General features: G+C 44.3%; 1 protein-coding gene, 1 long non-coding RNA gene and 1 pseudogene across 4 annotated transcripts in view; 1 reads left to right on the plus strand and 2 right to left on the minus strand.

Moving 5' to 3' along the window:
* Positions 1–14,058, plus strand: part of LOC146684485 (uncharacterized) — a 447,043-nt gene that overhangs the window by 339,484 nt on the left and 93,501 nt on the right. The gene's annotated exons all lie outside the window — the stretch shown is intronic.
* LOC146684487 (uncharacterized) lies at positions 3,589–6,000 on the minus strand (annotated as a pseudogene).
* Positions 10,191–14,058, minus strand: part of LOC146684488 (paired box protein Pax-7-like) — a 132,629-nt gene continuing 128,761 nt past the window's right edge. For both annotated transcript variants that reach the window (XM_085444732.1, XM_085444733.1), the window contains exons 9-10: positions 10,453–10,620; positions 10,191–10,370 (exon numbers count right to left, since the gene is read on the minus strand). In XM_085444732.1, the coding sequence (XP_085300858.1) occupies positions 10,309–10,370; positions 10,453–10,620 (230 nt within the window). In that variant the 3' untranslated portion in view covers positions 10,191–10,308. The remainder of the gene's footprint in view (positions 10,371–10,452; positions 10,621–14,058) is intronic.

Here is a 14,058-nt window from a genome sequence, read left to right on the forward strand (position 1 = left end):
TATATATGAGCTAAACACTCAAAAATAAAACTATACCAGCCAGCAAAAAATACAATCAGCTCAAGTCCAATGGAACTGCGCACTGTGCAATTCATCAACTATGGAGAATTAAAGATTCTTTTGCAGAAATATAAGCATATCTGCTTTGTCAGGAAGGCTATGTGATCTTTCTGGACTCTCCAGCTGTGGAGAACACCCTCTCAGACGGGGTGGAGGATGCCTGCACACACAGAAACCTTTCAGCCAGTGCTGACAGCAGGGGCAGAGTCTCTCTCTTGCTCCACCACCATAGGGTGGCGTTTGTTAGGTCTGCTGGATTACACAGATGGATTACGTGGCAGAAACACACACGGACGCAAAATAGTTTGTGATGCAAGCTTTATATATACACGAGTGGGGGAATATTTACAAGGGAAGGGGCTATATACAGTGATGGATAAAAATGTGCCAGGAGATAAACACCGAGGAGATGAGACGGAGCTGAAGTATGCAGGTAGGCAGCAGATGCACCGGAGCTACCTGACAACAGGGAACAAAACACAGCTTATGGCGTACCGTTGATAGCCGAACGTTAAACACAAGTGGACGGAGAGAGTTGGAGAGCTTACTTGACCACCCAAACCACAGCCGCTGCGGTGATCGCCGCCTGATGGTACGTAGCACTCCGTCGCGGATCCACAATAGCCAACACAAAATCCTAGGTAGGCGGGCAGGCGATGGAACAGGCTAAGACAAAGAGAAGCAGGTGAAACGTGGATCCTTTAAAACATACAGCTCCACAGCGTAAAATCAACAGATGCAGCCTGTGCTGACTCATTACCACTTGTGACAGCGACAATACTCCGACACCAGACGTCCGTTACTCTGCTCCCTAAAATTGCTCACTGATGACGTCCGATGCGTCGCAGGTGTGCTGGAATGCCATCAAGCCCCGCCTCGCCTACCTACAACCAAAAGGAAAACAAAACCCAAACAACAACAATACACCTACCCACCACCTCCTAACAGCGTTATCCTTGCAGGGGATGGGGGTTAGGCTTCTATACTGCTGGATTTCCTGATCCACTCTCTGGGCCAGGGAAAGAACGGGCTGCCATTGTTGGAATGACTGCAGCTCGTTGTCCTCCTCTTCAAAGAGTTCTTCCAAGGCCGTTTTTTTTTGTTTTGTTTTTTTGCTTTACTGGTAGCGCCTGAAATTAAATGGACATAATAAAAAATGAAGCAAAAAATGAAAAATCCATGACATTTAAATTATTATCACAATGAACTAAACTTACATAGTCTTCTTCATCCTCATCCTCATCTTCGAGCAACTCTCCCTGTGTGACTCCTTGCTCTAGGTGCTTGAGTAGAAAGTGACAAATAAACAAACAAATCAAAGTACCACGGATCCATAGATGAAAGGTATCACTCTCGCAATGGAAATGTGCTACAATGAAAAATGAACTGTCATATTGAAATACCTCATCTCCTGTCCCAGACTTCATCCTTATCCACTTTGAATTTACAGTGGGGCAAAAAAGTATTTAGTCAGCCACCGATTGTGCAAGTTCCCCCACTTAAAATGATGACAGAGGTCAGTAATTTGCACCAGAGGTACACTTCAACTGTGAGAGACAGAATGTGAAAAAAAATCCATGAATCCACATGGTAGGATTTGTAAGGAATTCATTCGTAAATCAGGGTGGAAAATAAGTATTTGGTCAATAACAAAAATACAACTTGTCTATGGAAAATTGTATTTAGTAGTCAGTATAATCTTTTAGTGATATAAGTTTGCATATGGTAGAATACTGCATGTAGTTATTTGTATTAGGAAATATTCAACCATGTATACTTAGAGGCATATAATCAATTGTGTGTGATCTCTAGCAGGCTGCAGGCTTGGCGTGCACCTCAGGAATGCACCCCCACGTCCTGGGAGAACGAGAGAGCTTGTACCTGGTTTTATTGTTTTATGGCAGGATTAACGTAGTTACGTTTGTTTTAGTCTAAGTGCTTTAACTGCTGGACTTCTTCACCCTTCTCCTGACCAAGAATGTACCTTTTATGACCCTTTGATCAGCAGGACACACACACACACACACACACGTTCAATGGAGTATAAAATAAAGACCAGGGGCAGTGCTCAGCGCGAGTCATTGAGACTGCCCTTGCTAGCAAGAAGTTCTGTGTGTTTCTCTTCTCTGAGTCTTTACCGAAGAAGTGTTTTAGAATATTTTCCCTAACACAACTCAATACTTTGTAACATAACCTTTGTTGGCAATAACAGAGGTCAAACGTTTACTATAGGTCTTTACCAGGTTTGCACACACAGTAGCTGGTATTTTGGCCCATTCCTCCATGCAGATCTTCTCGAGAGCAGTGATGTTTTGGGGCTGTCGCCGAGCAACACGGACTTTCAACTCCCGCCACAGATTTTCTATGGGGTTGAGGTCTGGAGACTGGCTAGGCCACTCCAGGACTTTCAAATGCTTCTTACGGAGCCACTCCTTTGTTGCCCGGGCGGTGTGTTTTGGATCATTGTCATGTTGGAAGACCCAGCCTCGTTTCATCTTCAAAGTTCTCACTGATGGAAGGAGGTTTTGGCTCAAAATCTCACGATACATGGCCCCATTCATTCTGTCCTTAACACGGATCAGTCGTCCTGTCCCCTTGGCAGAAAAACAGCCCCATAGCATGATGTTTCCACCCCCATGCTTCACAGTAGGTATGGTGTTCTTGGGATGCAACTCAGTATTCTTCTTCCTCCAAACACGATGAGTTGAGTTTATACCAAAAAGTTTCATCTGACCACATGACATTCTCCCAATCCTCTGCTGTATCATCCATGTGCTCTCTGGCAAACTTCAGACGGGCCTGGACATGCACTGGCTTCAGCAGCGGAACACGTCTGGCACTGCGGGATTTGATTCCCTGCCGTTGCAGTGTGTTACTGATGGTGACCTTTGTTACTTTGGTCCCAGCTCTCTGCAGGTCATTCACCAGGTCCCCCCGTGTGGTTCTGGGATCTTTGCTCACCGTTCTCATGATCATTTTGACCCCACGGGATGAGATCTTGCGTGGAGCCCCAGATCGAGGGAGATTATCAGTGGTCTTGTATGTCTTCCATTTTCTGATGATTGCTCCTACAGTTGATTTTTTCACACCAAGCTGCTTGCCTATTGTAGATTCACTCTTCCCAGTCTGGTGCAGGTCTACAATACTTTTCCTGGTGTCCTTCGAAAGCTCTTTGGTCTTGGCCATGGCGGAGTTTGGAGTCTGACTGTTTGAGGCTGTGGACGGGTGTCTTTTATGCAGATGATGAGTTCAAACAGGTGCCATTCATACAGGTAACGAGTGGGGGACAGAAAAGCTTCTTACAGAAGATGTTACAGGTCTGTGAGAGCCAGAGACTTTCCTTGTTTGAGGTGATCAAATACTTATTTTCCACCCTAATTTACGAATAAATTCTTTACAAATCCTACCATGTGAATTAATGGATTTTTTTTTCACATTCTGTCTCTCACAGTTGACGTGTACCTCTGGTGCAAATTACTGACCTCTGTCATCATTTTAAGTGGGGGAACTTGCACAATCGGTGGCTGACTAAATACTTTTTTGCCCCACTGTAAATCGGAGGTCCAAGACAGTGGCCTCCTCCATGAATCTCTGGATATCAGTGTCCTTAAATTTTAAAAGGGAGGAAAATGTGACATCATGACTATCCTTAAGTATTTATAACTGTCATTTTATTTATGATAAATGAATCCTAGTATCGTTTGGAAAGATCTTTCCAAATGTTCTCCTTTATGCTCCTTGTGAAGGCAAAGTCATCTTCTTGTACGGTGTAGTGTTGCTGTAGCTTTTGCAGGATGGGCAAAATCTCACCACAGGTCTGACTTTTGTCGCTGGAAACTGCTAGTGTGGAGGTGTAGTGCTTCTGCATGAGTACCACAAACTCCTCTACTTTTCTTAAGTCGTCATTGCCGAACCTGAGTACAAGTTAAGCCATATACCCATTATTTTTCAGTACTACTCAGCTTTCCTTTTCCATTGACTTTCTTATCTGTGGATCGATGGCTGGAGCCTGGATGGCAGGAAACTGCTGCTAGAATCTCTCCATCATCAAATACAGAGAGGTCCATCTGGTCTTTACATCTAGGAGCAGCATATGCTTGGGCAGCTCTGGGGAGTATTGCATTCACAACTTAAATGCTAATGTAATATTCCTTATCTTAGTTTATACATTTACTTTGATCATGATCTAATGATTTACATATACACAATCTGAACAAACTATTTACTATGCTTACTGAGCAACTCTTGCTTCTCCTTCAGGACCACTTTTGCCATGTTGTTCATCCATACAATCACAGAGTGACTTCTTGCCGCCCAGTTGGAAATGGCAAGACAGTTGTAGAGCTTCTGAGCTCAAAGGTTCAGGGTGTGTGCAAAGCATGGAAACTTGAGAATTTGTAGCTTTTTGACAGCTACATCCATGTTGGCCGCATTATCAATAGGGATGGGTACTGATATCCGGTGCCATTATGGCACTGGTTCTGACATAAATGGTAGTAATCATACCGAAAAGCAGTGCACATTTCGGTGCTTTATTTCAGTGTTTTTTTTTCCTGACATGTCATACACATTGGATTCTAGCCAATCATTTTACCTTTCCAAGGACAGTAGGCCGACCCAGGTGTACGTTCTTTTAGAGCAGAGCTACAGATTAAAAATGCCCAAGGCGAAGCGGTCAAAAGTCTGGCTATACTTCACAGCAAAATATGCAAACTCAGCAACCTGCAGCAAGTGCTTTAAGGTAATATTGTGCAAAAGAAGTAACACCTCGAATCTGATAAAACACCTGGCAACGCATACCGATTTTTTAAAAGCTGAGAAATGCACCGTATTTGATAACTTGCTGCAAGACCTCACACCGAGCACATCTACTGCGGGTGTGGTGCCTGTTATCGGACTTGGAGTTAGCAACATCCCCCAAGAACCCGAAGAGGAGAGTCCTGGCCCTTGCCCTGCCAGTGTAGCAGAAATGATGACGGATGATGATGGCAGCAGCAGCCGTTCTTCTCTGGGTGAGTAGCTTCGTGTGTAAATTACGGTGAGTAGGCTAACCACGTTATTAAATTAATACACATAAGGTGAACTAGCAAACACTGTCGTAGTTACATGTGGCTGTCTTCTTGATAGCAGATACTCCCTTTGCCCTGGCCAAAAAGGCTAAAATGACCAAAGAAAAAATGGAAAACAACTAAACATGAGAGGTTTGTGGACAATGTTTGTGTTTTTTCCATTGTTTAAGCACTGCTTCCAGCCAAGAGTGATACCATATATGCCCTTAGCTTGAGAAAAGGCTAACATTGTTATCATTTTACAAAAGAACACAGCTAAACATGAGAGGTTTTAGGACAAAGTTTGTGTTTTCCATTGTTTAAGCACCAGTTCCAACCAAAGCAGGTATGTTATATCAACAGAAAAGGCTAACTTGGTTATCATTTTGCAGAAAAAAGAGACTGCTAAAAATATAAGCATAAGACATTTTTGGACAAAGTTTGTGTGTTACATTCTTTAAGCACAGGTTCGAGCACCCTTTAAGTACCACCACCGTTTCAAAAGTACCGGTTTGGCACCGGTATCGGACAAAACCTAAACGATACCCATCCCTAATTATCAACAGTGGCTGCCACAACCTTGTCTTTGATACCATACTCCTCCAAGATCTCATCAATCTCTACTGCTACAGCTGCTCCTGTCTATGCCTGGTACACTGGTTTGGTTTTGAGGACTTTTTCTTGAGCCTGGCCATTCCTGACATAATGCAGCTGTGAGGTAATGATCTTGACTAAAACTTGTCCATCCATCTGCAGTGATGGCTACCTTCAAAACATGTTTCAGGTCAGAAATCAGATTTGCCTTTTCAACTGCATACCAAGCAGGGATCAAGTGGTTGGTTAAACTGTCTCTGTTTGGGGCTTTGTACTTAGGGGTCAGAGTCTTTATCATTTCTCTAAAAAATATACAAATGGAAACGGATGAAACATTTGGTAAGAGGAGAACATGCAACTTTGACATTCCCTGACTTAGCCTACAACTAAACACATTCACTTACCGAAACTCGGGGGCATCTACTGTGCCTTTTACCACAAACTTAGTCACTACTCGGTGACATTCATCTATCCTGGCCTGCATCATTTTACTTTTCCCTGCCTCTGTGACAGGAGAAGCTACCGGTAGACTGCAGCGAGAACTGCCAGCATCTGAGCCAGCCAGACTCTGTCTTTCTCTCTCTTGTCACGGTTATCTAAATGCAATGCACAGTAATAGCAGGTTTTGCAATAAGGCAAATCACGCTAACATAATATGCAATGTTAGTTGATTAGTTACCGGCCCTATTAACAGGAGAAGACATGCAAACGTTACCGCTGCTGCTGGGTTGAGCTTCACTAGTTCGGAGCGAATCAAAAACACAACATTCATTTAACGTTATCTAGTGTTTTGTGAGCAAATGCTTCTGTATATTTGTAGAGTAAGCGTTTGAGCGTTTGTGCCGCTTAGGCACCATGTTTCCTACTGGGTAAAACAACATGGTGACATCATTCGAGGCGACTGGAATCGATAGGGGAATTGTTTGCAAAAATGGCAAACAATTCCAAGGTATTGAAACAGTGGGAACCGGTTCTCAACAAGGATCGGTGTTCAATTCCCATCCCTAGCCATAACGTTGTTGGTGCCTGTCGTAGTGGTAACCCCCCCCCCCCCAAATGATGGACACCAGAGGTAAAGGAAGCCACCATGACTCACACAGTGGCTGAAGCAAAAACTTGGGTGTGGGAGGAGTTCGGAGATGTCTATTTCTGGGGCAAGGTCACCGAGGCAGTTAGACAACTCCTTGGTAGCAGGGGCCTGAAGGCTCTGGGTGTTGGTGGCAGGAGCCTGAAGGCTCTGGATGTTGGAGGGCAGTCTTGGTTGACACACCTCTACAATGTTGCATGGAGATTAGGGGTGATACCTCTGGATTGGCAGACTGGGATGGTGGTTTCCACAGGGTTTGTTCCAACTATAGTGGGATCAGACTCCTCAGCCTCACTGGGAAAGTCTATGCTGGCAAGGAGAGTCCATCTGTTAGTCAAACTTCAGATACAGGAGGAACAATGGGCTTTTCATCCTGGTCATGGAACACTGGACCAGCTCTTTATCCTTGCTTGAGGCTGCATGAGAGTTTGTCCAACCAGTCTAGATGTGCTTTGTGGACTTGGAGAATACATTCGACCATGTCCCTCAGAGGTCCGTGTGGGTGGCGCTTACCTATTTCTATGGGCTATTTGATCCGTATACAATGCTGCAGGAGCTTGGTCTGCATAGATTTAGCAGCATAACATCAGCAATTTCAGTCTTACAATCTCCTTTAAGAGGGCAATTCGCCATTCAACCCTAGTATAGTTTATACTGCATAGGGACCTCCATCCTGACTTCTAACAACATTGGTCATAATCAGTAGGTCAACCCCGAAATTTATCTCCAAGACATTAATATGTTGTAAGTGTGGTCAACTGTTGACATTTTCCTGTTGGGGAATGTTGCATCGATGAACAGGCATGCTTTTCTGTGTAAATAAATCTGACAATTCATAGTAGTTCTCTAAATCCAATTCAACTACTTGCAATTCTGAGATGATATGGCTACTGACCATTTTCTATTGACCCATTGTACATAAGAGAATGCCAGTTTTCCTTCAAAATGATGCTGAACTCCCAGGATCCAGAAAAGTATATGTTATCAGTTACTGGGGGCCTTTCTTGGACTTCACTCACTGGGATTATGGAGAGAGCACTGTTTTGCTCACTGACCCCAGTAACACCACTGCTTTGAACAGAATACAGAGACCCTTCATGTTCATGTGATGGTTCTCCTTCTCCTTTAGTTTGAACTGAAAAACTTTCTCCCTTCTTGGGGTGGACATGGGTGTTTCTGATTACACGACACATTTCCTACAGTCCTTGCTTCATACAGCTATAAAATACACCCCATTCTCTTTCAAAAAGGAACATCTTTCACTGTGCAATGTTCCTTCAAATGAAGGACACAGATTTAGCATATGCCCAGCTCCACAAAACAAGTAGACTTTTGCTACATCTGAACCTCGTTCTCACCTCAATGCAGGGTCAACCTCCCTTTTCACTTTTGACACAGCAGTAGCAAAATTCCTCGTGTTAGTTCTAGGGAGGAGCTTGGAAAGAAAAGCATCTGGACTTCTTTAAGTTATTTGAAGATGTTTCAGTTCTAGGGTCAAATTGTGGAGAGTCCCAGATTTAAGCCCTAAGGGAGTGTCCCTTCAAGAGGGACAAAGGACCCCCTATTGATCCTCTACCTAAACACACGAGCTAAAGTGTGAAAATGGGTGTAGGTCACAATCAGCCAAGGTTTCAGGTGAGTTCATTGTGTAACCTAGCCCCAACCTATCATGTGATTTCCTGAGGTTAGATGGCCCAGGATGCGAGTGGGCGTTAAGGCGCCTGAGAAGGGATTTCAAAACTAGATTGCGGATGGCAGACAGCTGGTGTCGTAAACCACCACCTCTGTTCAAAGATGGCCATTCACAGTGGACATAGATGGCTTCATTCAATCCTCTTTCGAACCATCTGTCTTCTCTGTTCAAAATGTGAACACTTGCATCCTCAAAAGAGTGACCTTTGTCCTTTAGATGCAGATGAACAGCTGAGTCTTGTCCCGTGGAGGATGGCTCTTCTATGTTGTGCCATACGTTTATGAAGTGGCTGTTTGGTCTCTCCAATGTAGAGGTCTGGGAATTCCTCACTACACTGTACAGCATACACTATATTGTTAAGTTTGTGTTTAGGCGTTTTGTCTTTTGGATGAACCAGTTTTTGTCTGAGTGTGTTGCTGGGTCTGAAGTAAACTGGGATGTTGTGCTTGGAGAAGACTCTCCTGGGTTTTTCCGATATACCAGCTACATAGAGGATGTTGTTGCATTTGTCTTTCTTATCCCCCTTAGCTGGTGTTTGGTCTTCTTTTCTGTGCATCTTTGCTGACTTGCTGACTTGATGAAACACCAATTAGGAAAACCGCATGTTTTAAGAGCTTTCTTTACATGTGTGTGTTCCTTCTTTTTCCCTTCAGACTTAGAGGGAACAGTTTCTGCCCAGTGTTGTAAGGTCCTTATTACTCCAAGTTTGTGTTCCAGAAGGTGGTGGGAGTCAAAGAGGTTGAGGTTTCCATTCTCTTCAATGCACACGGCACAGTCCAGGAATGGCAAACAGTTATCCTTTGTGTCTTCCCTGGTGAACTTGATGTTTTTATCCACAGCGTTAATGTGAGCAGTGAAGGATTCCACTTCTTATGTTTTGATTTTGACCCAGGTGTTGTCTACATATCTGTACCAGTGGCTAGGTACTCTCCCTTTAAAAGAGCCAAGGGTCTTTCTTTCCATTTCCTCCATGTGAATGTTGGCTACAATAGGTGACACCGGGGAGCCCATGGCACATCCATGTTTTTGTCTGTAGAAACCCCCATTGTATATGAAATATGTGGTGGTAAGGCAGAGGTCTAACAGTGTGCAAATCTGATTGGGAGTGAAGTTGGTTCTATCTTCCAAGGAGCTGTCTTCTTGTAGTCATTTTCTGACAGTCTCCACTGCCTCCGTGGTAGGCATGCAAGTGAAGAGACATCAAAGGACACCATAGTTTCATCTGGATCCAGAGTAAGCTTCTGGACCTTGTCGGTGAAGTCAGTGGTGTTCTTGATGTGATGTGGGGTGTTCCCCACAAGAGGTGCTAGAATGGTAGCAAGGTGTTTCGAAATGTTGTAAGTGGCTGAGTTTATGCCTCTAACAATGGGTCTGAGTGGGACACCTTCTTTGTGGATCTTAGGAAGTCCGTAAATGCAGGGTATGGTATCCCCTGGGTATAGGCAATGATAGGACAAAATCATTGAAAGCCCTACATATCACCTGTGACATTATTCAAACTGCGAAAATCTCTGCACGGCCACCATCAACCGTCTGATTTGGGCACCATGTGTAGCGGAGAGGCCCAGGCACTATTCGAGCGCTGTACGATGCCGAGGCGCTCCATGGTTGCAAACTTTTCCCAAGCGATGGGGAATTTCTGTCATGGCGCAGTGGCCTGTGGAAATGGGATGGACTCAAGTGCAGATTCAAAACCGGAGGCCAGGGGTGAGGTGTAACGAAAAGAGATTTTATTTTACAATGCTCAGAGGCTAACAGAAAGTGCAGACTAGAATCAATGAACATAAACTAGATGTCTGAGGCGAGAGAAAATACTGTGATGATAACTAGATGGCAGGGATAACTGGGTGCAGGTACTGGGCAGGGGAAACTGTGGCGGGCCAGGGCACTGAAACAGAGGAGAGAGCAGTCAGGGGAATCCCACAGAGGGTTGCGAGTGAATCTAAGGATAGTACACTGAGCTGTCTTACAAGCTTGCAGGTGGGGTTGCGTGGAGGGGGGAGGCAGGAGAGGTCCAGGTGGGTGCTGTATGCAATGCAGGGAGGCAGGCAGGAGAGAATGGCAGTTCCAAAACGGAGAGGGATTACCGGCGGCAGCAAACTGGTATCCAGGAGAACTTGGTAGGTGGGTTTCAGAGGCTGACGAGAAAAACAGAGATACGGTTAATACACACGATGAGTCACCAAGGAACGGACATGAGGCCGAGAACTGACTAAAGTTGGCAGATAATCTGGCGAAGACCAGTTGAGTGCGCTGGTCATAAATACTGCTGGTACGATTGCCATCAGGTGAGGAACAACAAAGACTCCACCCAGTGGGGAGGAGCCGATGCTGTGGAAAACCACCCAGACCACGACAATTTCGTAGGGTTGAGGAGGCACGCCTGTGCAAACACCGGGGGACCAAACATGGTGATATAATGTTCAACCCTGTGTTTCAATTCAGTTCAATTTTATTTATATAGCGCCAAATCACAACAACAGTCGCTTTATATTGTACAGTATATCCTATAATAATAGATACAGAGAAAAACCCAACAATCATTTGACCCCCCATGAGCAAGCACTTTGGTGACACTGAGAAGGAAAAACTCCCTTTTATTTATTTATTTATTTTTTCTTTTGCCTGCCCCGTTTGGCTTTTTTGCCATCAGAATTATTGTCTAAAGGCAAAGAAAGATGCCCAATGGATTTACTTTACTAAATTGACCATCCCAGGCTGGGATGGAAAAACTCCCTTTTAATAGGAAGAAACCTCCGGCAGAACCAGGCTCAGGGGGGGTGGCCATCTGCTGCGACCAGTTGGGGTGAGAGAAGGAAAACAGGATAAAGACATGCTGTGGAAGAGATACAGAGATTAATAACAGGTACGATTCAATGCAGAGAGGTGTATTAACACATAGTGAGTGAGAAAGGTTACTGGAAAGGAAAAACTCAATGCAATCATGGGAATCCCCGGGCAGCCTACGTCTATTGCAGCATAACTAAGGGAGGACTCAGGGTCACCTGGTCCAGCCCTAACTATATGCTTTAGCAAAAATGAATGTTTTAAGCCTAATCTTAAAAGTAGAGATAGTGTCTGTCTCCCCGAATCCAAACTCGAAGCTGGTTCCAGAGAAGAGGGCCCTCTCATTCTACTTTTAAATACTCTAGGAGCCTGCAGTGCGAGAGCGAAGTGCTTCAATTGGGTGATATGGGTTTCGTCGTTGTTCTAAAGGCTATATGTGCAAAAGCAACACCGAGCCATGATTATCAATAAAAACAAATGAACAGGTAACCCTCTTATTACAATATCAATAATCTAATATAAAAGGTATAAACCTTTCCTGTTGACAAGATGTTGGGGCTGCTGCATAACCAACGTCTGCAGCAGCCTAAACATGGGAATACTGACGACCTGCACAAATAAATACATAAAAAGCACTTCTGAGATGTTTTTATGTCTTTTCTTTGCTCCAAGCAACTTGTTCTCTGTGTGCCTTTCTCTTGTTTGTATACATTTTCTTTTTCTCTCTGGTTCTTGGCGAAGTCGGTTGCACTTTTCTCCTCTCCTCCCTTATCTTCCCTGCTTAGCCTCTTGTGTCCTTTTCCAGTCTTGTGTATTTTGTATTACTTTTCCCTGGAACACTCTCTCACAGTCTGTTCTCTAAAACCTAAAGAGGAATTATGGATTTGATCAACTGGTCCCTGAATGCAATTGACACCCTTTTCTCAACAAGAAGTCTGGGCTCGGGTGAGCCTGAGTGTTGAAGATATCTAGCTATTCGGAGCCATGATAACAGGGTTCTTGCTGATCGGAGCTGGCTTGGCCCTGGCTTGGCCCTGGCTTGGCCCTGGCTTATCGAAGATTAAAGAAAGCGGAATCGGCTGTTTAAAACCCCACAAGGCTGCCTGCAGGGATTGAATCGATGGGACGAGTGGTGAGTTCTCAAAATGGGCTCATTGAGCGCAGCACAGATAAGATCTTGGAGAAGCTTACGGCTGCTGTGAACACTCAGAATAAGATCTCTGAGCGAAAATTTGATTACACCTTGGAGAAGCACTCAGAATAAGACCTCTGAGCGAAAATTGATTACATCTTGGAGAAGCTCACTGCGGTCGTGAGTTCTCAGAATCTGCTCTTTGAGCACAAGAAGGACAACATCACGGAGCGTAAGTTTGATAACATCATGGAGATGCTCACATCTCTCCAACAGGAGATTGAGAGACCAGTGTCGGACTGTTAGAACAGCTTTGAAATTCACATGAGTTGTTCGCACTAAAGTAAAAACCACCATCGCTTCATGCGGCTACCACTTTGGCGCCAGCTATGATCTCAAGGCTGGAGCTGAACAAAAACACCCTGATAACAGACTGTGCTTAGACTGTTCCTCCCCTATGCAAGGCCACCTGGGTTGGCTGGAAGACTGTTTACTTAGCCTGGCAGGGCGAAGGACACTGTCTCAGCTGAACTCTGGACACACACGCATACACAAAAACTGATACACACTCATCCCCCCTCCCTTTCCAAACGCCTTCAATGCTTGTCCCCTCCCGGGGAAGATGGCGGTCGACTGGACCAGCGCAGACATGCTGCAGGACCGGATGCGATGTCTACACCAGCTCTCTATTACCCTTTACCCGCCCCTGTTGCTTGTCTCGTGTTTCTGTGGTGTATTGATAGCCATGTGCTTTTTGTATGCGCTGAGGTATTTTGTTTCTTTTTCTGTTCTCAAACTGATCTCCTCCTTGTTTCATTGTGTTTTCTGTTTGTCTGTTCATCCTTTTGTATAAAATGTTCTAAAAAGTTAAATAAACTACAACCCCCCCCCCCCCCCCCCCCTCAAAACCAAAGAAATGACCATAGAACTTTGGCTAAATGATCTGGCATAGATAGGTGATGACATGATTAGAACCTGCAGCATGTTAAGTCATAATAACAGGTTAAATCCTTGAGTTATGAAGTAGGTCTCTTCTTACTTTTGTGACAAGCGGTATACATTACCATGCTCAGTGCTGGGAAGTAACGGAATACATGTACAAGCATTACGTATTTAAAATACAAAATATGAGTAACTGTATTCCATTACAGTTATCGTTTTAAAAGGTGGTATTCAGAATACAGTTACTTTGTTAAAATAAAAGGATTACACAGCAGCTTTTTCCTGTTTCATATGTTAAGCTATGCCCTCTCTATTTTTGGTAATTCCACGCGGGTAGAAACCTAAACAAAACACGCATTAAGAGGCTCTAATGTCTGTGTCTCAATCTCGCGGCCCATGTCACCTCTACTTGCCATGATGCCACATCGCTTGAAGTGAAGAAATATTTTTAAAAATTATTTTTCAAAAAATTTTTTAAAATGAAGGCAATAGGCAGAGTGTTACAGGCATAGCCCTAAAGAATGTAGCCTCATGGGCAGTGTAGTCTGTGCTGCAGGGAGAATGGACTGCCATACCCATTATGTGTCTGTGAGCGCCAGGAGAGTCTACAAGTACAAGTTGTCACTGACCAGAAACAGGAGATGGAAGCATGTAAATATAATAATAACCATTGCAGCCTATAAGAGTGCCTGACAAGCCCAGTTGTAAGTAAGCT

The sequence above is a fragment of the Copadichromis virginalis genome, linkage group LG20 (genome assembly GCF_057382275.1).
Source record: "Copadichromis virginalis isolate Kocher_CV1m ecotype Utaka linkage group LG20, C_Virginalis_male_GT1.1, whole genome shotgun sequence".
In the NCBI taxonomy this organism is placed as follows: Eukaryota; Metazoa; Chordata; class Actinopteri; order Cichliformes; family Cichlidae; genus Copadichromis; species Copadichromis virginalis.